Source organism: Phyllopteryx taeniolatus, chromosome 6 (genome assembly GCF_024500385.1).
Source record: "Phyllopteryx taeniolatus isolate TA_2022b chromosome 6, UOR_Ptae_1.2, whole genome shotgun sequence".
In the NCBI taxonomy this organism is placed as follows: Eukaryota; Metazoa; Chordata; class Actinopteri; order Syngnathiformes; family Syngnathidae; genus Phyllopteryx; species Phyllopteryx taeniolatus.
In genome coordinates this window covers 24,740,591-24,766,639 of record NC_084507.1, presented here as the reverse complement: position 1 = coordinate 24,766,639, position 26,049 = coordinate 24,740,591, and the positions used below count along the sequence as shown (strand labels likewise).

Below are 26,049 nucleotides of genomic sequence, written 5' to 3'. Positions count from 1 at the left end.
ACGACAACAGACGGTCAATGCAGATAAAACAATTTTTGGGGACAATTGTGCAAACGATGCCGAGTCCTCTCGCAATTTAGGGGCGTTTCATTTGAGTTTCCGTCTAATTAAAGTCATGTTATTCATATAACAGTATACTCCGGAGGGATGTTCTGATGTAAACTAGGGCTAAAGTTTTGAATTTAATTTTATTTTGTTTTAGCATTGTAAGAGACTGGACAAGATTCAAATCCCCATTTTTCAGTTTGTACGGTATTTGTTGACAGACCATCTCATTGCGATACAGAAAGGAAAAGACAGCACTGCATAGTCCAAAGAACAAAAAAAGTTGAAACGTGAGCATCGGACTTCCGAGGGAAAACCGTACATGCGATGCGATAGAAATGGCAGGGATACAAAACGATGGTCGTTAGGATGCTTTGGAGAGTCGGGGGAAACTCCTCCGTTAGGGTTTCAGTCAGTTGTCAAAACGTGTTGGAGCCACCTGACGGCTAATTGAGGCTGCTTTTTTTTTTCCGTTGGGTTATTCGGCTCAGTCATTTCGTGTCTTTGGAAAGGACAAATCGACGGTATTTTCTGCGGGAGATACTGCACGTGGTGCCGTAAGCCTCCTCCTCTGTTTAGAGATGGTTTTTTTTTTTTACCTTAACATAGATGACTCCTCTTTCAAACCATCTATCTTCTCAATCCAGAATATGCACATCTATGTCCTCAAAAGAGTGTGGTTTCTCTTTGAGGTGCAGGTAGACAGTGGAGTCTTGATCTGAAGAGATGGCACATCTGAGTTGCGCCATGCCATGCCATGCCATGCCATGCCATGCCATGCCATGCGCCTGCTCAGTGCTTGCTTGGCTTCCCCAATATATAAAGCTTTTGTCTTAGTACAGGTACAAAAGAAAAAACAAAAGAGTCTACTCCGAGGTTACAAGCAGTGTGAAATCCTCACTGCACTTGAATGCATCCACCAGATTGCTTTTCTGGCTATGGGTCTTTGGGGTGGACCAGCATTTGTCTAAGGGTGTTACCGGGTTTGAAGTGGACTGGAATGTTGTTCAGTTGGACCTGATACATCCCGAATGACTATTGTTTTGTCTGTCACTCTTTCCTTTCACATCCACCATCACAAATGCCCAGCTGGGATAGCCACAGGCCTTCGGGGCCTCCCTCCCGATGCTCGTTCTCTTTGGCCTGTGGACCGCTTGGAACATTACCAGCACTGTGTCGTCGTGTTCCGATGATGCCCAGTTTCTAAGTGGTATTACAGTTTGCGCTGTTTTAATGTTTTGTGTTATCCATTGGTCTTGCTCAATCTATTATAAAAAATTGCAATTGCCATAAAAACATGCCAAGGGTCTTTTTAAATAGTATCACAGATTTCACTTTGTTGTAAATGTAACGTCAACGATGGAGGGGAGCTTACTGTATTCATCAGGGTCCACGTTCTCTCAAATGTGGACTCCAAAAAAGGAACTCATGGTCCTTGACATGCTCACGTGTGAACTTGATGTTATTGTCTACCAGTGATGCTCCAAAATGCCCACCATTTTGAGTAACGAGCAATGTCATGCATAACCGTCTGCAGGCAAGTCATCAGATGACAGTTACGATCGGGTCGAGAATGATTCTTAACAAGCAAATCATTTGTGGCTGATGACTTGAAGAGGCAGCAGCCCATCTGTCCAATAGCATTTGACCAAAGAGGCAGATCGCTTCTTTTGTAACATCTTGAGGAAATGGACTGTCATCGTTCAGCATACAGGCGGCACGCTGGCCGACCGGTTCGAGCGTCGGCCTCACGGTTCTGAGGACCCGGGTTCAATCCCCGGCCCCGCCTGTGTGGAGTTTGCACGTTCTGCGTGGCTTTTCTCCGGGCACTCCGCTTTCCTCCCACATCCCAAAGACATGCGTGCTAGGTTCATTGATGACTCTGAATTGCCCGTAGGTGTGAATGTGAGTGCGAATGGTTGTTTGTTTGTAAGTGCCCTGCGATTGGCTGGCGACCAGTTCAGGGTGTACCCCGCCTCCTGCCCGATGACGGCCGGGATAGATGGATGTTCATCATACGATCCACAGTGAAAGTGTAGTAAATATAAAAGTGCAAAGAAATGCACGGCTTCACTAGTTTTGTTATTTTCCTTCGTAAAAATTTTATTTGATTGTTGTTCCTTTTTCATTTACACATTAAGAATAGTTTTACCGGTGTGTTAAGCGCGCAATGCATTGTAGGTGAATTTTTCATCCCGAAATGCACCGTCCCAAATCGTCACGGAGGTAAGGACTGACTCACTGAAGGAGTTAAAATAGCTTTAATATTATTGACAATGAAAAGTGAGAGCTTTCAACTTGAGCTTCTGACGTTCACGTAAGTGCTTCTCTGAGAAAATGGAGCTGGACCAAGTAGTTCTGAGCATCCCAGACAGAGAGAGAGAGTCGTGATTGGTGCAGATTGTAATGGACATGTTGGTGAAGGAAACAGGGGTGATGAAGAAGTGATGGGTAAGTAGGGCATCCAGGAAAGGAACTTGGAGGGACAGATGGTGGTGGACTTTGCAACAAGGATGCAAATGGCTGGAGTGAACACTTTTTTCCAGAAGAGGCACGAACATAGGGTGACCTACAAGAGCGGAGGTAGAAGCACGCAGGTGGATTACATCTTGTGCAGACGATCTAATCTGAAGGAGGTTACCGACTGTAAGGTAGTGGAAGGGGAGAGTGTGGCGAGTCAGCATAGGATGGTGGTGTGTAAAATGACTGGTGGTGGGGAGGAAGATTAAGAAAACAAAGGCAGAGTAGAGAACCATGTGGTGGAAGGTGAGAAAGGAACAGTGTTGTGAGACAGGCTCTCGGTGGACAGGAGGAGCTTCCAGAAGACCAGACCACGACAGCAAGGTAATCAGAGAGACATGCAGGAGAGTACTTGGTGTATCTTCTGGCAGGATAGGAGAGAAGGAGAATTACAAAGTACAGGAAATCATACAAGGAAAGAGATTAGCTAAGAAGAAGTGGGACACTGAGAGCACCGAGGAGAGGCGAAAGGAATACATTGAGATGCGACACAGGGCAAAGGTAGAGGTGGCGAAGGCCAAACAATGATGACATGTATGGCAGGTTGGACTCTAAAGAAGGAGAAAAGGATCTATACAGGTTGGCCAGACAGAGGGATAGAGATGGGAAGGATGTGCAGCAGGTTAGGGTGATTAAGGATAGAGATGGAAATGTGTTGACTGGCGCCAGTAGTGTGCTGGATAGATGGAAATTGTGATCTGTAGTGAAAGCAAGGAGCAGGTTGAGGAACAATTGAGGAAAAAACTGAAAACGTGGCTAGTTAACACCTATAGCTGCCGACACTAAAAGACAAGTATGTTATGTTGTTTTTTTTGTTATGATCAAAAAAATGATGGTTTTATTCTCTCTTAATAGTGTAGTTTGATTATGTATCCTGTATTATATTGTTTTGTAGATGTATTTGACTGCTTTTTGACATCATGGCCAGGGGACTACAGATGAAAACTAGCCTTCTGGCTAATTCGGGCTTTTTTAACCATGTGTACTTCATGTGTTTTATGAAATTGCATTGTCCCCTTTCAAAAATAAACTGATAAACTGAAACTGAATTAGAAAGATGGTGGCATTCACTGCAAATGAGCGGAATGAAGATTAGCCAAAGTAAGACAGTGTAGCGTATGTTAGTTGAATATAAAGGTAATTAATTTCGGAGAAAAGAATAAGACGGAAGCGACGCCCGCGTTACTTCCGGTTAAGCGTAATTTCAAGTTTATTTTGAACAAATTCTATCTAGTAAAGGGGCACCACGTCACTTTTTATGTGGATACAATTTAGGGAAAGTAAGTAAACCAAGATTTTGAGAGGACCTGCTAATTACTTTAGGGTCCAAAGCATCTTGTTGTGGGAGTCTCACAGCAGGGGGGGCTTCGAAGGATGCAGTTTATCAAACCGTGCGGGGTCTCTTTGTCACCTCCGTTTGTTGGGAGCATGTCCGCTACAACAGAATATATGTGCATGACTGAGAGGGGGGGAGGGGGAAGAGTGGGGCTACAGAGATAGCAAGGGTGGAGGACTTGAAATACTTGGGGTCAACAGTCCAGAGCAATGGTGAGTGTGGTCAGGAAGTGAAGAAACGGGTCCAAGCAGGTTGGAACGGGTGGAGGAAGGTGGCAGGTGTGTTATCAGAATCAGAATCAGAATCATCTTTATTTGCCAAGTATGTCCCAAAAAAACACACAAGGCATTTGTCTCCGGTAGTTGGAGCCGCTCGAGTACGACAGCAGACGGTCAATTGACGGAGAACACTTTGGAGACAGAAAGACATTGACAAAAAACAATTGTGCAAAAAGATGCAGAGTCCTCGAGCACTTAGAGCAGTTCCAATGACTAATATCGCAATAGTGACAGAAGAGTCTCTGCTAGGATGAAGGGCAAAGTTTATACAACAGTGGTGAGGATTAGAGACAGCGGCACTGAAGAGACAACTGGAAGCAGAGCTGGAGGTGGCGGAAATGAAGATGTCGAGGTTCGCTCTCGGAGTGACCGGGTTGGATCGAATTAGAAATGAGCTCATCAGAGGGACGGCCGAGGTTCGATGTTTTGGAGACAAAGTTAGAGAGAGCAGACTTGGATGCTTTGGACAGGTTAAGAGGACCGATAGTGAGTATATTAGTGGAAGGATGATGAGGATGGAGCTGCCAGGAAAGAGAGCTCGAGGAAGACCGAAGAGGAGGCTGCTAGATGAAGTGAGGGAAGACACGAGGGCAGTCGGTGTTCGAGAGAAGGATGCAGGAGATTTACAGGCTTACATGGAAAAGGATGACGCGCTATGGCGGCCCCTAACGGGACAAGCCGCAAGGGAAAGAAGAAGTTTCTGCTTCATTTTATTGACTGGTCATTTAGTCTCATTTTGGATAATACACTTTCTCACCATGTATTTTTGATCATTTAAAAAAATATATTTGACCTATTTATTTCTTGGTTCATATACTGCTCAGTTTTGACAATGTACAATACTGGGGTTACAATCACACAACCATGTAACTGTCTGTAAAATATGTGGTGTTGTGAGTTCCAGCAAGTGGCATATCGGTTCCGGAATAAGTGCGGATCTGTTTTGGAGGCTCTGATCACGCAGTAATCGTTGGCTCACTGCTTCCACTGCATCCTGAGTCGGAATGCAAGTGAACAAAGAGGTACCATTGAATGAAACCCCAATTCCATTTTTTTGTCCAACTTTACAGTAGGTCTCTGACTTTCTCAAAAAGGTCAATGGAGTTTCGGACATGATATGGTAAATGGCTGACCGAGGGTGGTAAACATACTCAGCAATGTTATGAGTTACACAGTTGATGCTGCTGACATTGAGTCTGAGGGTTGCCCCTTCTTTGTGTATATTTGGTTGCTAGGAATGGATGGAATGGAAATTGGATATGAGCAAATAATACAAAATAAATAATGGGGAAACCCGGCACATAAAATAATGTGTATAAAAAAAATATATTTTGCTTGATTGAACGTCTTCAAAGTGTGGCAATTGGATGTACATTGGATGTGCAATGTTACCTGTATCTGCCCATTCTGTGCATTCGAAACCTGGGACAGCCCACCTGAAAAACTGCTCTCCACAGTATTTAAAGACACAAAATCAGCCACCGCAATTAGTCTCGGGCTTGATAAATAGAATAGAATCATAAATAATAGATTAGCTTCCACATCAGTATGTGTGTGCCATCAAGTTTGCGCGCGTTTTTGAGTGTGCAAACCTTTCGCAACTCAGGCCCTATGTACAGTATATACAAATGATTCAAAAATTCACAAACGTGCCTCACTGTTTCAAGACTTTTCGAGGGGTCTTCTTATTGTTCTTGTTCTTCTTCAGCCAGGAACACAAGACACGAATTATGTTCAAATGAATGGCGCAGATATGGAAATGAATTGCGATCAAATGATGTGTTGTAGCAGATGCCCATTGTCAGTTGGGCTGGGTCAGCTCCCCACATCCATGCTTAAGGGCAAGTGATATCATGGAGATAGTGGACGAATAGTCAGAGCTGTTCCGTGTCATATGATGGTAAAATGAGATACCTACATAGTTGGTATTGTAGTACATTAAATAAATGAATAAACATGAAAACTGTTTTCAATTCAGAAAATACCACCATATTCTCATTTGAAGACAATTATGAGTGGAAAAAAATACTTTGTACTATTTTACGGTCAAATGAGAATTTTAAGTGATGTTTCATAGCAATTTTAATCATTTTCCAACAGACGCATAGCTTTTCCAATTAACTCATTTAATCAGAATATGATCGAGCTTGATTTGATTTGGTATCCGGAGCAATCGCCTTTCATATTAATGTGATTACTCCCAGAACAAAGCCGCCATTCTACTCAGACTTATGGCAGCGTGGTGGAAAAAAGACCATCATGGCCATCAGTAACATGCCCACTGAGAGTTAGGGTGTAAGGGAGGAGAGATAACACCCAAGCATGCCCACAGGCACATGCATCAAAGCTCGAATCTTGCTCTTCCTTTTCTTATTGTTGGATGAGCACTGTTATTACTGCAGCCAGATTCAAGGCAAAATTAGTCTGTTTGTCACGGTCATGAGCCCATTAGTACAAATCCAAAACATCTTGGGGAAAGGTTGTCATCTGAATATACAACGAATGTGTTAAACATCAAGAAAAAGAGAATACAATGATTTGCAAATCATGTTCAACCTATATTTAATTGAATACACTACCAAGACAAGATATTTCATGTTCAAACTAATAAACTTTATTGTTTTTAGCAAATAATCATGAACTTAGAATTTTATGGCCGCAACACGTTCCCAAAAAGCTGGGACAGGCTCATGTTTACCACTGTGTTACATCACCTTTTCTTTTAAGAACATTCAATAAACATTTGGGAAGTGAAGACACTCATTGTTGAAGCTTTGCAGGTGGAATTCTTTCCCATTCTTGCTTGCTGTACAGCTTCAGCTGTTCGACAGTCCGAGGTCTCTGTTGTCGTATTTTACGCTTCATAATGCGCCACGCATTTTCAATAGGAGACAGGTCTGGACTGCAGGCAGGCCAGTCTAGTACCCGCACTCTTTTGCGACGAAGCCACGCTGTTGTAACACGTGCAGAATGTGGTTTGGCATTTTGTCTTCCTGAAATAAGCAGGGACGTCCATGAAAAAGACGTTGCTTGGATGGCAGCATATGTTTCTCCAAAACCTGTATGTACCTTTCAGCATTAATGGTGCCTTCACAGATCTGTAAGTTACCCATGCCATTGGCACTAACACAGGCCCATACCATCACAGATGCTGGCTTTTGAACTTTGCGTCCATAACAGTCCGGATGGTTCTTTTCCTCTTTGGCCCGGAGGACACGACGTCCGCAATTTCCCAAAACAATTTGAAATGTGGACTCGTCGAACCACACAGCACTTTTCCACTTTTCATCTGTCCATCTTAGATGAGCTCGGCCCCAAAGAAGCCGGTGGTGTTTCTAGGTGTTGGTGATAAATGGTTTTTGCTTTGCATGGTAGAGTTTTAAGTTGCACTTCCAGATGTAGCGCCGAACTGTATTTAATGACATTGGTTTCCTGAAGTGTTCCTGAGCCCATGTGGTGATATCCTTTACACATTGATGTTGGTTTTTGTTGCAGTGCCGCCTGAGGAATGGAAGATCACAGGCATGCAATGTTGTTTTTCGGCCTTTGCCACTTACATGCAGTGATTTCTCCAGATTCTCTGAACCTTTTGATGATATTATGGACCATAGATGACGAAATCCCTAAATTCCTTGCAATTGTACGTTGAGGAACATTGTCCTTAAACTGTTTGACCTTTTTCTCACGCACTTGTTCACAAAGAGGAGAACCTCGCCCCATCTTTGCTTGCGAATGACTGAGCAATTCAGGGAAGCTCCTTTTCTACCCAATCGTGGCACCCACCTGTTCCCAATTAGCCTGTTCAGCTGCGGTCTGTTCAAAACAGGTGTTTGATGAGCATTCCTCAACTTTCTCAGTCTCTTTTGCCGCCTGTCCCAGCGTGTTTGGAACGTGTTGCAGCCATAAAATTCTAAGTTCATGATTATTTGCTAAAAACAATCAAGTTGATCAGTTTGAACATGAAATATCTTGTCTTTGTAGTATATTCAATTAAATATAGGTTGAACGTGATTTGCAAATCATTGTATTCTGTTTTTATTGATGTTTAACACAACATCCCAACTTCATTGGAATTGGGGTTGTATATTTATAATTTCTAATGTGCCTGCGCATGAAAACATGAAGCCTGTGGCCATATGTGGTACATACCATGCTGTGTCTGTACCGCGCTGAGTACGTTCAAATGAACTAGGAGCAAGCGAGACACTTTTAAAATATCCTCACCCTCGATTTTATTCGCACCCACATTCACTCTCTTGAGCAACCCGCTTTTATGGTTTAATAAATGTGATAAAGTACAGTATACTGGATGTACAGCATCAAACGCCTACACAGGCTCGCTATTCAGGGCATCCATATATCCAATTGTTCATTGTGCTTGGGTGAGTCGGCAATTCAAATTTTTTTGCGATGAACCGTCCAATCGGGTTCGCCGAGACTTCAAGCGAGTAGTGCGATAATCTGGGACAATGTCGATTGTGCAAATGTTGCAGATACTCCTCAGTCAGTGTGCAAATGGAGCAGATGCGACTCTGGCATGAGTGGCCAGTATTGGTCAACAACAGATATGCAAATAGTGCAGCGTGGTGAGACTGCGACAGTGAGTGCACCAGTAATGTAGAATTGGCCCCACAGAAATGTGACAACAAACTCTAGACAAAAAGACAAAAAATTGCCAGCATGTTGTAGTGGAATTGTAGTTTAGCTGTTTAAGAAGTTGATCGCAAGAGGGAAGAAGCTGTTGGAATGTCTACTAGTTCTAGTTTGCATTGATCGGTAGCGCCTACCTGAGGGAAGGAGCTGGAAGAGCTGGTGACCGGGATGCTGAGGGTCCGAGAGGATTTTGCACGCCCTTGTCTTAGTTCTGGCAGCGTGCAAGTCCTCAAGGGTGGGTAGGGGGGTACCGACAATCCTTTCAGCAGTTTTGATTGTCCGTTGCAGTCGGAATTTGTCCTTTTTTGTAGCAGCACCAAACCAGACTGTGATGGAAGACCACAGGACTGATTCGATGACCGCTGTGTAGAACTGTCTCAGCAGCTCCGTGCTTTCTCAGAAGCCGCAGGAAGTTCATCCTCTGCTGGGCCTTTTTGAGGACGGAGTTGATGTTGGTCGCCCACTTCAGGTCCTGAGAGACTGTAATTCCCAGGAACTTGAAGGTCTCGACGGTTGACACAAGGCAGCTGGACAACGTGAGGGGCAGCTGTGGCGAAGGATGCCTCCTGAAGTCCACGATCATCTCTACAGTCTTGAGCGTGTTCAGCTCCAGGTTGTGTCGGCCGCACCGCAGCTCCGGCCGCCGCGCTTCCTGTCGATATGCAGACTCGTCACCGCCCTTGATGAGGCCGATGTCAGCGGTGTCATCTGCAAACTTGAGGAGTTTGACAGCCGGGTGCGTTGAGGTGCAGTCGTTCGTGTAGAGAGAGAAGAGCAGCGGAGAGAGGACACAACCTTGGGGTGCCCCAGTTCTGATGCTGCGTGTGGATGAGGTGGCCTCCCCCAGCCTCACCTGCTGTGTCCTGCCCGTCAGAAAGCTGTAAATCCACTGGCAGATGGCAGGCGAGACGCTGAGTTGAAGTCCGTGAACAGGATCCTCGCGTAGGTCCCCGCACTGTCGAGGTGTTCTCGGATGAAGCGCAGTCCCATGTTGACGGGATCATCCGCAGACCTGTTCGCTCGGTAGGCAAACAAGAAGGATACATATGTGCAGTACATATTTACATTCTACTGTAAGGAATTCCTATGTTTTGTAGCGTGTCAGCATTGTCTCGCGCAGCCTCAGAGAGGTACAGCCTTTTCCCAAATGTAAGTCCAGAGCAAACTCGTTGGATCCCTTAGCCCGAGTCAAGCGTGTGGCTAGACCTTGTCTATGCTGAGCAACATTGTGAGTCGAAAACCACATGCTGCTACAACTACAGGTAAGCACAGTCAAGTACAAAAGTACTTACTTTTAAAATACTCGAGTATTCCAAGTTTTTTCCATTATAATGTTTACGGAACATTCATTCAGAGAATCTGATCCCGAGCCCTAATTTGTTCATATGTTGGTCTGTTTATTGACATAGAGAGACCACCCCACCCAGGTGGCATGGGAACACGGGTTCGCACACAGAAATATTATTCATCTTTCTGACAGGTGAGCCCTTCAGGTTCCTCGTGAATTTTAGGCACTATATTGAGGATTGTTTGTAACAACAAGGATGAAAAGTCCTTCCGTTGTTACACACCTGGAGACAGCCTGTCAACATATCGGTTAGCCATGTGACCGAGAGTTAAAATACAATTTCAAAATCTATACAGTATTGTATGGATTAGCAAGCAAGTGGGGTATTTTTCAAATTTAAGAATAGGGTCTTTACCAGTTTTGTATGAAGAATACTTTTATTAAAGCAACAGCTTGATACTAACACGATCAGATTGGGAGAGCTAAGAAGGAGAAGTTGTGTGCATACAACATCGTGGGAATAATTGGATGGTAATACACAACGTAGCAATTCATTGATCTGAAGATACTCGTGATCGAGTGTTACTTCAGTAAAAATATGACTCCAGAAAAAGTCGAGAAATACTTACTTTTAAAAGTATTTCTTACCTGACAGTCTCATGTTGCATAGTTATTGTTTTGGAATGAAAATGACCTCTGGCCTATGAAGCGAAATGTGGAGAAAATAACTGCAACTAACACAAGCACCGAGACTCGTTCGTCAATCAACACGGAAATGGGTTAAATATTGTCAAATCCTACTGCGGTGAAGTGAATGGGTTAAATGGCGCAGGGGTAAAGCATCTCACACTTCGTTCAAGTCAAGTTTCCAACTCATTGAACACTTTGGGTGTGTGTGATCATTCTATTGAGAATTGTTTTCCTCTTTCGGGCCTTCCCAACTTCCAAAGTTCAGCAAGCTGAGCAACATAAAAGGAAGAGGGTGAGTGTTCCCGTGCTTTCATTTGAGTGCATAGTGAAGCAATTTTGCCGATTGTACCGTGGCCCGCGATAGCACCGTCCCTCGGTAAGCGAATGTGTTACAGAGCCACGAACTGAGTGAGTGACGAAGCACTTGACCAAATCTTTGTCGTGAACGGATTCACTCAGTCGAGTCAAAATAACTCACGAGTGAGAAATCATTTTCCATGTGACTGTTCATTTTTCCATCGATTTGGATTTGTGTCGAATGGATCGATTCGGTCACCGAGCAGGCTCGATTGGCATGCTGACGTCCGAACACGGATTTGTGCAGCTCTGCGCCTCGGCTAATGGAACGTCTTTGCTCTTTCAATTGGTGGGCTGGAAGGAAGGGATAATCTGCTTCCTATTCTACAGAAGAGCGCTCCGGAATATCATCTTTCGCTCCAGTTCTCTCACTGAGACTTGCCGTGTCCAAGCGACTCCTTATATTGACACTTGGCTCACTTGAATATTTTGTAAAATGTTATCAGTTGTTGATAGACATGTTCATCGTGTTTTATGTATAGATTGCTCATATAGATTGCCCGTTGGTGTGAATTTGTGTGCCAATTGTTGTTTGTCTCTGTGTGCCCTGCGATTGGCTGGCAAACAAATTTCAGGCTGTACCCTGCCTCTTGCTCAGAGTTAGCTGGGATTGGCTCCAGCATGCCGCCGACCCGAGTGAGGAGAAGAAAAGGGTTGGCTGGATCCTTTTTAGGAGAGAGAGAGATCTTTGGTTTTTTTTTTGTATTTCATCATTTGACTTAATTCAAATGTGATTAATGAATTACAAAGCCTTGAATGAATAAGATCAATGTTTTCATTGACTCCCACCACTATTAAATATCATTGAATTTAATTTGTTTGACGTTCTTGGAGCTCTACACTAACTTCTGCCTTTTTCAGTTGGTCGCAGCATTTTTTTGGAGGAGGCACAGCATGACTCTGGCTTACGATAGTTTCGATTGACTGTGACTTGAGATATCATATTTGCAACATATGTTACTGTGAACGAGAAATTTGTCCGCAATAAGCAGTAGCAGACAAAACGGGTATATTCCATAAATAAATAAATCTTTAAAAAAAAAAAAGGTTTTACATATATTTGATCATTTGTTTGACTCCGATAGCTCACCAGTAGTCCAGACGAGTTAAAGGCTGACAGTTGTCATTTGAAAGGAATAAGTAGCGAGCCAGCGTCAATATCGGTATGTGCGGTTGTCACCGGCCAGGCACAACGGGGACTCGCATGCGTGGTGCGCGTGTACGAGAGTGCAGCCAATAATATTGCAGCAGGTCGCTTTTAACTCAAATGGAATTCATAGCAACGATTGACACGGCATGACAGGCCTCTCTCTCTCTCTCTCTCTCTCTCTCATGTAGGAGGAGGAGATAGCAGTGGAAACAAGGCAACTTTCAACGATGAAAACATGCACTCACGTAAATGCGACAAGATGACATTTTGAATCACACAAGCTGAACGAAAGGTTGCAGTCTCGAGCCCTGTGATGGGGGAAAAAACAATGAGTGAACGCGTTTGAATATAAAATTTGTTAGCAAACGAGCAGAACTTGACATTTTGTAACAATGGCGTTGTTTTCCAAACTGTGCATCAAATTACAACTCAATACTTTTGTTGGAACGTTGTAAAAATGATTTTAAGGAAGAACTTAACTTGTGGGTTTCTGAGTTCCATGACAGTATGAAGTGAAGTGGGACACTTACACTGTCTTTCTGCATATTAATGGTGGATATGAGACGGAACAGCTGCATATACAGTACATCTGTATTTGTTTCTCAAAGATAATTTACATAACTCTACAACCACACAATTGTGGACAAAGGGGTCAACAGAGGGACTTGCTGTCGCTTTGGTTCGCTTCTGTCATCGTCTTAAACTCAGAAGATCATGACGACCGCGCATAGGCTTTTCCCAACACGGAGCGACGTTTGCCAAGCGAAAATACACCCAAATACAAGCAAAAGCAGCACAGAGCATGCTGTGACGAGACACCATTAGACGCCGGCGGGCGGGAGCAGCCTCACTTGCGTGGGGAAGGATCCATACTGTCTCAAATGTCCAGCGCTCTGATGCCAGAAGATCCTTTTGATACTTAAGTCGTTTGAGTCGCATCAGAAAGGAAATCGGTGCTATGGATCATGAGCAGACACACAAAAGGAGCACGTCGAGGCACAATTCCCCAAGAATTGTGGTGACCACAATTTATTTGTGGCGGCTTGTATCTGGGAAAACTCTGTAGTATAGTAGCATAGCACAGCATAGTATAGTCTTGTATAATTTGTATGTATTTAGAATCTCTCATTGGTTGTACTGGTTGTGAGATCATATTTAGTGGGGTTGATATTTCACCATGTAGCTCGATATTCGGTGGAAAGATGAGAACACATGGTTCAGAAATCAAAGATGATCTGCTCGACTCTTCAGTGTGTTGTGTATTGCCTCGCATCTCCAATACAAAGTCAAATGGGGCGGTGCGGTCTCATGTCTTTTCAGTGACCTTTACGGCAGCGAATGGAGAGAAGTTAAAAACATGACATGACTTATTGCATTGCTTTTTAAGCTACATACTTTGAACAGTACATGCTGCAGAAGACAGATGATACTATGTTCATCCATCCATCCATTTTCTGAGGGGCTTCTCCTCACGAGGGTCGCCTATCCCAGCCGTCATCGGGCAGGAGGCGGGGCACACCCTGAACTGGTTGCCAGCCAATCGCAGGGCACATACAAACAGACAACCGTTCGCCTACGGGCAATTTAGAGTTGTCAATTAACCGACCCTGCACAGGAAAGCGGAGTGCCCGGACAAAAAAGCCACGCAGGCACGGGGAGAACATGCAAACTCCACACAGGCGGGGCCGGGGATTGAACCCGGGTCCTCGGAACGGTGAGGCAGACGCTCTGACCAGTAGAACACCGTGCCGCCTGATACTATGTTAAAAAGTCCAAATCATACAATCGAAATTGGAGTATTTTGGACAACAAAAGTAATCAAATGAATTTGTATATTATTATTAAAAAATGATGATGATTCCAAAGATCAGTGGTTTTCAACATCAAGGAATTCCAAGCCATTCTAGCACTATTTGTACATTAAGAACCAAATAAGCAGTTGAAACTGTAAACTGTAATGTTGTTTCTTTGATTTCACAGGTTGCTGGGACTGAAGCCATCTGCCCATTTATGGATCTTTGAGAGGAAACGTTTCTCACCTTTGTTCAGCTCTTAAACCTCTTCGCTCTGCAATTCCCCCCCAAAAAGTCGTCATTCAATCTGGAATATCCTTCCGTTTATCTTAAAACAATGTCGAACATTCTTTTTCAGTTTGCCAATTGCCCACTTCGAGTGGTGATGCTGTATTTTGTTCCTATTCTCTTGATGGGAGAGCGGTGCCTCTCATCCCCTTCAGGGTCAGAGTCCAACTCCTGTTCTACATTGGTACAAAGCCGTTTATTTGGCTTCTTCCTGTCATCATCGGTATTCCCCGCTGTTCCTTGCTCCTGGATCCTGCAGAATCCTGATCCACGGCACTACACCATCTTCATCAAGATAACAAAACCTACTAAGGACTGCATGCCATTACAGCATCGTATCTTCCAATATGACTCCTTCCTGGAGACCACGCACACCTACCTAGGAATTGATGGCTTTGACGAAGTTGTGAGGCTGTGCGACACTTCTGCCCCGATGGCCTTCCTCGAGGCTGACAAGCAGTTTTTTCACATGACAAGGGGTCCTCATCAGAAAGGTGAAACCACGACAAGCGATTTCAAAGTGGAGTACCTGCTTGTTGGAAAAAATAACCCCAGCATGGCAGCCTGTCAGTTGCTGTGTCAGTGGCTGGAGGACTGCCTGGCCCCCGGCACATCGAGCAGGCCGTGTGGCATAATGCAGATGCCGTGCGCGTGCTGGCATCCGCCACCGCAGCACAGTGAGGCCAACAGCTGTCACTACAATGGAGTTTACCTGGAGAAATGTTTGCACAAAGCAGGAGAATTTGGCAAAAATGCTCAAACAAAAGGTGAGTCGAAAATGATTGAGCTGAAATTTGAATTTGATCATTCCTGTTGTCACAATGAGAAACAGGACCGATTTCAGCTCAACATGCAAGCTATGTCACACAAGTCATAAAACAGGAAGGATTTGTAATGTCATCACATTGACTGGGGCAGTTGGGGGAATTAGCATTTGTCAGAAGGAGACAGTGGATCAGAAAATCCTCGATGCATGGTTTACGATTTCATCTGGTAGAAGTGAGCTCTGTGACCTTGCAAGGTCATACAGTATTTTGCGCCCGTTCGGTCCAAGCAGGGACACTCAATCGGCTTCTGGGAGAAAGCTCGACATAGAGCAGACTAAGAGGCTGATATCGGATAGTTCAGCGAATGGGGGATGGTGAGGTGGGGGTCATTGGGGAGCTGCTGATGTAAACAAAGACAAGAGAGGACAATAGAAGGGGAACTAGAAAATGGAATAGGATAAAAGTTGAATTGTTGGTTACTTGATGCTCCCTCCCTTTTCCAGACAGGATGTAGCCTGACATCCCTATCCTGCCTTTGTCAGCAATATTGCCTGAGGGTTGAGTCTTGGCTTCACTGTCTCCATCTCCTTTTTTTCTTTTCTGTTGTTACATTTTTCTGGTCCTCCTCTTCGTTTGAACCGTCACTACCCCCCAGTCTTTCTGTCCTGAGGCTGATAATGGGCTGATACTGAGCCATTCATGGGAAACCAACCAAGCCAGGAGAGATGTTGCTGTGCGTATCTTCTGTTAAACTACATCATGCATGTCTCATTTCGTATCACCTATTTCTTGGATTGTAAAATTGTTCAACAGGAAGATGCCTGGGAATATTCTCACTCATCCAGGTCATTCGATTCTCAGGGCATTGAATCGATTGCAACTGGACTGTTCAGTCCAATCCAGTCCAGTTGCAATGGAGTACATGCCCTGAGAAAGTTCAATAGAAAGGTTTGGGCTTTAAGGTGCTTTAGATTGTTTTTTTTTTTTTTAATTCCATCCAGTGTACTGTCAGTGGATAGTGTTTTACTTGCCTGACTTCTGTGCCGGTAGCGTTGGTGCAGTTCCCACTTCTCACACAGTGACGGTGTGAATATGAGTTTGAATGGTTGTCTGTCTCCGTATGTTTCCTGTGACTGACTGCTGGCATTTTCTCAAAGGCCTGCCGCAAACTTTGCGGTGCGGTCGAACCCGATTGGACGGTTCATCGCAAAAAAATTAGAATTGCCGACTCACCCAAGCACAATGAACAATTGGATATATGGATGCCCTGAATAGCGAGCTTGTGTAGGCGTTTGATGCTGTACATCCAGTACATTGTACTTTATCACATTTATTAAACCATAAAAGCGGGTTGCTCAAGAGAGTGAATGTGGGTGCGAATAAAATCGAGGGTGAGGATATTTTAAAAGAGTCTCGCTTGCTCCTAGTTCATTTGAACGTACTCAGCGCGGTACAGACACAGCATGGTATGTACCACATATGGCCACAGGCTTCATGTTTTCATGCGCAGGCACATTAGAAATTATAAATATACAACCCCAATTCCAATGAAGTTGGGACGTTGTGTTAAACACAAATAAAAACAGAATACAATGATTTGCAAATCATGTTCAACCTATATTTTATCAAAAACACTACAAAGACAAGATATTTCATGTTCAAACTGATCAACTTGATTGTTTTTAGCAAATAATCATTAACTTAGAATTTTATGGCTGCAACACGTTCCAAAGAAGCTGGGACTGGCGGCAAAAGTTGAGGAATGCTCATCAAACACCTGTTTGGAACTTGGCACAGGTGAACAGGCTCATTGGGAACAGGTGGGTGCCATGATTGGGTAGAATTGACTGAATTGCTCAGTCATTTGCAAGCAAAGATGGGGCGAGGTTCACCTCTTTGTGAACAAGTGCGTGAGAAAATAGCAGTTTTAGGACAATGTTCCTCAACGTACAATTGCAAGGAATTTAGGGATTTCGTCATCTACGGTCCATAATATCATCAAAAGGTTCAGAGAATCTGGAGAAATCACTGCATGTAAGCGGCAAGGCCAAAAACCAACATTGAATGCCTGTGACAAAAAACTGACATCAAAACTGACATCAAAAACGATGATGTGTAAAGGATATCACCTCATGGGTTCAAGAATACTTCAGAAAACCAATGTCAGTAAGTAAAGTTCGGCGCTACATCCGTAAGTGCAACTTGAACTATGCAAAGCAAAAGCCATTCATCAACAACACGCAGAAACGCCGCCGGCTTCTCTGGCCCGAGCTCATCTAAGATGGACTGATGCAAAGTGGAAAAGTGTTCTGTGGTCCGACGAGTCCACATTTCAAATTGTTTTTGGGCTGTGTTAGTGCCAATGGCATGGGTAACTTACACCTCTGTGAGGGCACCATTAATACTGAAACAGGTTTTGGAGAAACATATGCTGCCATCCAAGCAACGTCTTTTTCATGGGCGCTCCTGCTTATTTCAGCAAGACAATGCCAAACCACATGCTGCACGTGTTACAACAGCGTGGCTTTGTGGTAAAAGAGTGCGGGTACTAGACTGGCCTGCCTGCAGTCCAGACCTGTCTCACATTGAAAATGTGTGGCGCATTATGAAGCGTAAAATACGACAACGGAGACCCCGGACTGTTGAACAGCTGAAGCTGTTCATCGAGCAAGAATGGGAAAGAATTCCAGCTACAAAGCTTCAACAATGAGTGTCCTCAGCGCCCAAACGTTTTTATTGAATGTTGTTAGAAGAAAAGGTGATGTAACACAGTGGCAAACATGAGCCTGTCCCAGCTTTTTTGGAATGTGTTGCAGCCATGAAATTTTAAGATAATGATTCTTTGCTAAAAACAATCAAGTTAATCAGTTTGAACATGAAATATCTTGTCTTTGTAGTGTTTTTGATAAAATATAGGTTGAACATGATTTGCAAATCATTGTATTGTGTTTTTATGTATGTTTAACACAACGTCCCAACTTCATTGGAATTGGGGTTGTAGTTAAGTATTGTTGTGAAACAGTATTTGATATTTTATATACTGTAGTTATATGGCTTGGGGGCGGCACTTCAACTCCCGTTTGCTTAAAGCCGGCAAATGTATTTTTAGCGTGCGTGGGAGATGATTTGCATTTTGATTGGCTGTAATCTGTGACGGTGGAACGGCGTGCACCGGCAATTCAACTTTTGAATTGCAGCACAACCAGCGGCCAACCGATTCGGTTCAGACGGGTTCGGCCACTTCACTCGGTGTGCGGCAGCCTAAAGTCCCCTGGGATAAGCTCTAGCTCCTTGCAACCGTGCACAGGGTCAATGGTATACAAAATGGACGGATATTACATTTGATGTTGGTATATGCATCGAAAGTAACATCAGCACATAATAGCTTCATTTTCCTTTTCTTCCTCCCCTGGGAAATGTCTCTGTGACTCTGCAATCCGAGGTTCAAAAGGGATTAGGAACCATATGATGCACTTGAACAGGGGAGCAAATGGTCTGTGAATATCTGGAAGGATGGATGTCTGGGTAGATTCAATTGTTGGAAGAAGATAAAGAGTGGCTGGGGAAGATGTCATGGTTTATTGTGGAAATCAGCTGGCAAAGGGTGGAATAAAAGTGTTTATGGATGTGAGTGATGAATGTAAAGATAACAGATATCAAGATGTGAGAGACAGATCAGCAGAGGAGAATAAAGGAGAGTGACTGAAGAGGCTGAGAAGGGTTCAGAGGGAAAGTTGAGGAAAGACACTGGCTCTATCTCGCTGGACCTGTTTGGTCTCAACAACTGAAGAGTTAATCGAGTTACCTCAAGCCTCCTCCACTCCCTCTGCGCAAAAGGGAGTGAAAACCTTCCTCGTCGCAGACAAACGAGTGGGAACTCATTCCGACAATCAAGCACGCTTGAAGTGTGCTCTTGATCTCCCGCTCCCAATAACTTAACACACATTTGAGACTAACATCATAATAGACTGCTAAAATAGAAGCTTGTTTATGGTAAGGAAGTTATCGTGGGTAATACCTTGCTTTAATCGTGTCTAAACATTGCTCGGCAGTGTTAGATGAATGAATATGTATGAATTTTTGAAATTGAAATGAAGCAGGTGACAATTATTCCGCATGACTTGAAGAACAACTCGTTCAAACAAACGAGTCAAACGTCTTTTGAGGGAGCTTATTGAGTGGAATCACATCATGAACGGATTCTTGACTTTCTGAGCTGTGAGCCTGCGGTGTACATTCCCTGTTCTCTGCAAATAGTGACACTCACAAGCGGGGACAGTGCCTGAGCGCATGCAGGGACTGGCGACGATGCCGCGCCGCGGTTGGCTCTGTGGGGCACGGCCGTCCCTGTCTTGCTGGACAGCAGTTGCAACGGTCCGTCAAAATATTTTCGTTCAAACGGACCGTGGTGCAAAAAAGATCGGGGACCGCTGCCTTACAAAACTACACCAAATCAACTGATCGTGTGGTCCCATACTGCCCCCCCACCCTATCATCTTCCTCCTCATCATCGTTGCTAACGGCAGTGTGTGCCGCCACAGTCACGGTCTTGCCCTTTTGCCAAAAATGTAAAATAAATAACATTAACATTTCCTCATGGGATTATAAAACAAGTATCTCTAATTACATGTATATACAGAATGAAAGGTATGAGAAAACCTCCAATGTGTTTCAATCCATGTCTATTGCTACGAGTATGTATTTATTGGCTGTTCGCCAGCTGTGAACTGGCTCAGAAAAAGACTAATGCAGTAAAATGTAAAGCACATGTTGAAAGACCTAAAAGGGGAAAGAAAACCAGTTGTAAGGTCATTAAACAAACACAAATATTTTGTATTCCTTTATTTGTTAGTAACAGATTGTCGTTAACGTTTGTCTACAAATGGACATCCAGTGAGGCCAGTGAGGTCAGTGGGTCATGAAAAAAACAAAAAAAAAGAGCACCAAGCAACAATGACCAAAATTGATATGTGCACTTCCTGGTTATTATGATTGTATAAAGACAAAAGTGTAATGGGCTTAATGAGTAGTTCAGTTAGATCCTTTATGCACTTGTAGCCACAGAGTTTGACTTACTAGAAATCACAAAGGTTACCATTAGTAACACACTACTTCATCATGGATTCAACTCCTGCAGTGCCCGAAAGGTCCCCCTGCTTAAGCCAGTACATGTCCAGGCCAGTCTAAAGTGTGCCAGTGACCATCTGGATGATCCAGATGTCATGTGGTCAGATGAGACCAAAATAGAACGTTTTGTTATCAACTTCACTCGCCGTGTTTGGAGGAAGAAGAATGATGAGTGCCATCCCAAGAACACCATACCCACTGTGAATCGTGGGGGTAGAAACATCATGCTTCGGGGCTGCTTTTCCGCAAAGGGGGCAGGACAACTGATCCATATTAAGGAGAGGACAAATGGAGCCATGTACAGTGTTTGGTTTTGGATAAGAACCTTTTCTCCATAGGGGCATTGAAGATGGAACGTGGCTGCGTTTTCCAGCACGACAATGACCCCAAACAAACTAACGAGTGGCCCCGTAAGAAGTATTTGAAGATCCTAGAGTGACCTAGCCAGTCTCCAGACCTCAACCCAATAGAAAATCCGTAAAGGGAGGTCAAAGTTCATGCGACAGCCCCAAAACATGAGAGATCTGCATGGAAAATTCAGCCAAAATACCTCCTAGATTGTGTGCAAACATAGTCAACCACTACAGGAAACATTTGCAAGCAAAGGTTTTATTCAAAAGTATTGAACGAAACTTCTTGATTGTACAAATTTACAAATAACATTGTTTAAAAATCATAAAATGTTATTTCCTGTATTTATTTTCATATTCAGTCTTTCACAGTTGGAGTGTACCTGTGATGACGTTTTTAAGTGGGATAACTACTCCAAATACTCCCCCCCCCACCCCCGCACTGTATGTTTGCTCGTACAATCGAAAAGCTAAGGGTGCTGCTCATTCATTTGGAACAATGTCGGGCTGCACAATTGATCAAATTTGAATCGTGATCGCGATTTTGGCTGCCACGATAAAATGCGCCGGATCGTCTGTGATTTTGTTTTGTACATTTAAAATGCGGCCACTGCTGCATGCCCGCAACCTCGTCGGCCAGCTGCCAGTGGGTTAGGGTTTAGCGCCGGCACCTCGAACTTCAAAGTAAAAGCCTAAAATAGCATTGATGTCCAATGTAGTCATGTATGAAGGTTTGATTTTGAAGTTGGCCCTCTCAGCACGTTGCCTTCTATGCATAAACTGTATTTGCTTCCGTTAAGTTGCAATTTGTAATAGCATCGAGAGAGAGAGAGAGAGAGAGATTTTTGGGGGTACATTTCTTTCTTTTTATTATTATCTCTCATTGATTCTTATTTTACTGCGATTGGCTGGCGACCGGTTCAGGGCGTACCCCGCCTCTCGCCCGGAGATAGCTGGGATCGGCTCCAGCACGGCCGCGGCCCTTGTGAGGAGAAAGCGGTATGGAAAATGGATGGATGGATATTCTTTTTGTATTCATTCCCATTCCGCCGGCACGGTTCTCGTAGTTCTCGGGACTGGGGTTGAAATCCCGGCCCCCCGCCTGTGTGGACTTTGCATGTTCTCCCCGTGCCTGCGTGGCTTTTCTCCGGGCACTCCGCTTTCCTCCCACATCCCAAAAACATGCATGAATTGGAGACTCTAAATGTGAGTGCGAATGGTTGTTTGTTTGTGGCTGGCGACCGGTTCAGGGCGTACCCCGCCTCTCGCCCGAAGATAGCTGGGATCGGCTCCAGCGGCCCGCGACCCAAGTGAGGATAAGCGGTAAAAAGAAAATGGATGGGTGGATGGCTATATCCGTTCCCTTTTTGCTCGTGTGTCACCTCCTCCTCTTCCTAAAAAGAGGAAAAGTTGGGCTTTCTTTTGCGATCGCTCTCCTTTGATTGCAATCGGCATTTTGTTTGCAATCCACTTCCTCATGTAGGGGAAGGCACTCGCTGCTAATGGGTGTGTCAGAGGTCAACAATATTCTTCTTTGTAGTTCAGGGTGGCGATCCCAAAGTAAACTTGATATTGTGATATTTTGTCAATGTTATATGGAATATTACCATACCGCAATTATGTGATCATAGATACAGGTGCATCTTAAATTAGAATAGTGTATAAAGCATATTTTAGTGAGGTAGTTCAATTAAAAAAAGTGAAACTCATTCTAGAGGTACACTACACAGACTCAGAGTGAAATATTTCATGATTTAATTTCATATATACGTACAGTTTCTATGATTATAGCTTGCAACAAATGAAAACCCAAAATTCACCATCTCGAGAAACGAGAATATTATGGAACAAACAATGCAAATGATCTTTTTAATGCAGGAATTTGTTTATTGAATGTACTGTATGTCATGTACAGGTACTGAAATAAATGGACTTTTCTACCATATTGCAATTGATTGAGCTATACCTGTATATTGGGAGAAAATAAGATGAGAAGGGACATTTGTTGACAAACATGCAGCATCAGCACAGTCACAGATTTGGTGTGATAATCCATTGTAACTCAGTTTTAGCCAACATGAAAGAATCTCAATTTCCTTGACATGACCAAGATGCAATCCGATGGTGCAAATATTGGCACTTGTTCTAAAGTTATGGACTAAAAAAATATGTGTTCAGAAAAAAATCAGCCTGAAATAAACTCAGTAGTCATTTTCGGCTCATATTTGATTTTCAGACAGATTTTGGTCCACCCACATCAAACCTGCCCAACTGACACACCGGCTTGCTAATGTCAGCGAGAGAATGACGAGCAGCTTTCCTTGTACGAGTACATGTTCTTGGTTTCTTCAAAAATGTCTGCTATCGGTCTGTCCCCTCTTTATCTTGTCAAGTCAAACACGACCGGATACGCTCGTTACCTCGGCCACGACAACAACAATCGATGGCGCGTGTATTCTGTCGGTGAAAAAAAGAACAAAATGGGGAAAAAAATCATGTGGCGGTGGCGGTGGTCACCGGTGCTCGGGAGAAGACGTTCATTCAAGGTTTGCTTGAGGTATGTTCACATACTTTGAATACGATACGGCTCGCAAGCAGGGAACAAAACGTTATGCAGCCTAGCAAGCCGGTGCTAGCACTAACGGTTGTACGTAAACATGCCGGCGTTTGCTGTCGAATCGTGCTCTAAAGCTTCGGTGTGTCTGAAGTAATTGAATTACAATAAAGTCATTTAAAACAATAAAGTCATTTCATCACAGTAAGTTAGCACCCACTATTTCTGTCATGTTGTAATGTTGGTGTGACCTTACTTGAATCAGAATACATGACCTGACGAGAATAGTTTGGAAGATACTCAGTATACAGGACACAAGTATGTACAGTAAATGAACAAGGCATTTAAATAGACACATTGCTCCACCTTGTGATCGGATCGCTGAACGGCTAACCAGTCGTCCACCGTGCCGCCAGAGCACCCCATATTGACAGAAAAAACAAAAACTGAATTGTTGAAATTTTTGCAGATTGATTGAAAAAGAAAAACTTCAATAGCACACAGCCATAAGTGTTTCGACCCTTTGTTGTGACACTCATTGAACTCGGGTGCTGTCCATTTCTTCTGATCATCCTTGAGATAGTTCGACACCTTCATTGGAGTCCAGCTATGTTTGATTGTACTGATTGGACTTGATTAGGAAAGCCACCTGTCTATATAAGACCTTACAGCTAACAGCTAACAGTGCATGTCAGAGCAAATGTGAATCATGAGGTCAAAGGAACTGCCTGAAGAGCTCAGAGAGAGAATTGTAGCAAGGCACAGATCTGGCCAAGGTTACCAAAAAATGTCTGCACTTAAGGTTCCTAAGAGCACAGTGGCCTCCATAATCCCTATACGGAAGACGTTTGGGACGACCAGAACCCTTCCGAGAGCTGGCCGTCCAGCCAAACTGAGCGAGTGGGGGAGAAGAGTCTTGGTGAGAGAGGTAAAGAAGAACCCAAAGATCCCTGTGGCTGAGCTCCAGAGATGCAGTCGGGAGATGGGAGAAAGTTCTAGAAAGTCAACCATCACTCCAGCCCTCCACCAGTCGGGGCTCTATGGCAGAGTGGCCCGACGGAAGCAAGACACATGAAAGCCCGCATGGAGTTTCCTAAAAAAAAAAACACCTGAAGGACTCCAAGATGGTGAGAAATAAGATTCTCTGGTCTGATGGGACCAATATAGGACTAAGCGGCATGTGTGGAGGAAACCAGGCACTGCTCATCACCTGTCCAATACAGTCCCAACAGTGAAGCATGGCGGTGGCAGCATCATGCTGTGAGGGTGTTTTTCAGCTGCAGGGATAGGACAACTGGTTGCAATCAAAGGAAAGATGAATGCGGCCAAGTACAGGGATAACCTGCACAAACACCTTCTGCAGAGTGCTCAGTACCTCAGACTGGGCCGAAGGTTCACCGTCCAACAAGACAATGACCCTAAGCACACAGCTAAAATAACGAAGGAGTGGCTTCAGAACAGCTCCGTGACTGTTCTTGAATGGTCCAGCCAAAGCCCTGACTTAAACCCAATTGAGCATCTCTGGAGAGACCTGAAAATGGCTGCCCACCAACGTTCACCATCCAACCTGACAGAACTGGAGAGGAGAACTGCAAGGAGGAATGGCAGAGGATCCCCAAATCCAGGTGTCAAAAACCTATTGCATCATTCCCAAAAAGACGCATGGCTGTATTAGCTCAAAAGGGGGGCTTCTACTAAATACTGAGCGAAGGGTCTGGATACTTATGGCTGTGTGTGATATTTCAGTTTTTCGTTTTGAATAAATCTGCAAAAAGGTCAACATGGGGTGCAGTGTGTACATTAATCAGGAAAACAATTCATTTCAATGATTTTAGCAAATGGCTGCAATATAACAAAGAGTGAAAAATGGAAGGAGGTCTGAATGCTTTCCGTACCCACTGTATAAAATAGGAGTATATGCTACTTCCTCGTAGGCCGTCAAGCAAGTACGAGAGCGCTGTCGTCCCTGCGCCCTGCCTCGTGGTGACCTCCAACAAAACGACAACTTAACACTTGTGGATTAGCGTGCATATCTGTGTGTGGGGCGCATGTATTTGGCTTGACGTGATAGGGTTTCCTTGTAGTCTGCTCCTAACTCAGCTGTCAAGACACGGGTGGATAAACTTGGTGTCGGGGCGGAATATGTAACTCAAAAATTCAGGACTCTTTCTCAGACATATTTTAGCAAATGGGCGGCTAGCAAAAGATTTACTTGTTGTATAATTTCGTACTTGAGGAGCGGTCAGAGACTCCAGAGACTCAACCATTTGAATACAAGTACATTTTCCATATGCCCCCTTCAGTAAGTCATTTTAGTACATTGCTTAATGTTTACACGTATTGGATGTGTCGACATACGCATGTGGAATTGTCACTCCAGAAAGTGCTAAAACAAAGTGCTGGTCCCTGTTGCCCGAGGGTGGGTGGCTGACTGAGCAAGAGTATAGAGCTGAGATGTCCATTTGATTGTGTGTGAACATGCCGGCATGAAGGTGGGGCTCATGGTGCCATGGGTGCAATGTGGGTCAAAATGATGATAGAAATGCTTGCAACACACTTTTTGCAGGGAGACTCAAAGAAGTAGTTTTTGGCACTGCCAAAGGAAAGAGCTATATATATATATATATATATATATATATATATATATATCAATACATTACTTTGAATTCCCCAATTTCAGTCCTTTCAATTCCTAGATTTATGAATTGCTGTTTTTGTATTGAGAAACGTAAGCATTGTTTAGATGTGGACATGCAGTACTTGAAATTTGATCATGATAAAGCTAAGTCTGCTTTTAAGCAGCCAGGGCCATCTCGCCCAGATGGGAACATAGGCAACTGCAAAGGGTGCCGC

At 43.9% G+C, this 26,049-nt stretch overlaps 1 protein-coding gene across 8 annotated transcripts in view; it reads left to right on the top strand.

Moving 5' to 3' along the window:
• The window catches only part of LOC133480183 (adhesion G protein-coupled receptor B1-like), a 274,432-nt gene that overhangs the window by 18,371 nt on the left and 230,012 nt on the right, over positions 1-26,049 (top strand). For 7 of the 8 annotated variants that reach the window (XR_009789207.1, XM_061777927.1, XM_061777930.1 and 4 more), the window contains exon 2: positions 14,298-15,165. Coding sequence is in view for 7 of the 8 variants with exons in the window: in XM_061777927.1 (XP_061633911.1) it covers positions 14,448-15,165 (718 nt within the window). In the remaining variant the exon portion in view is untranslated. Of the gene's footprint in view, positions 1-9,541; positions 10,095-14,297; positions 15,166-26,049 lie in introns of those variants that run through there. The other variant, XM_061777925.1, reaches the window with a different exon arrangement.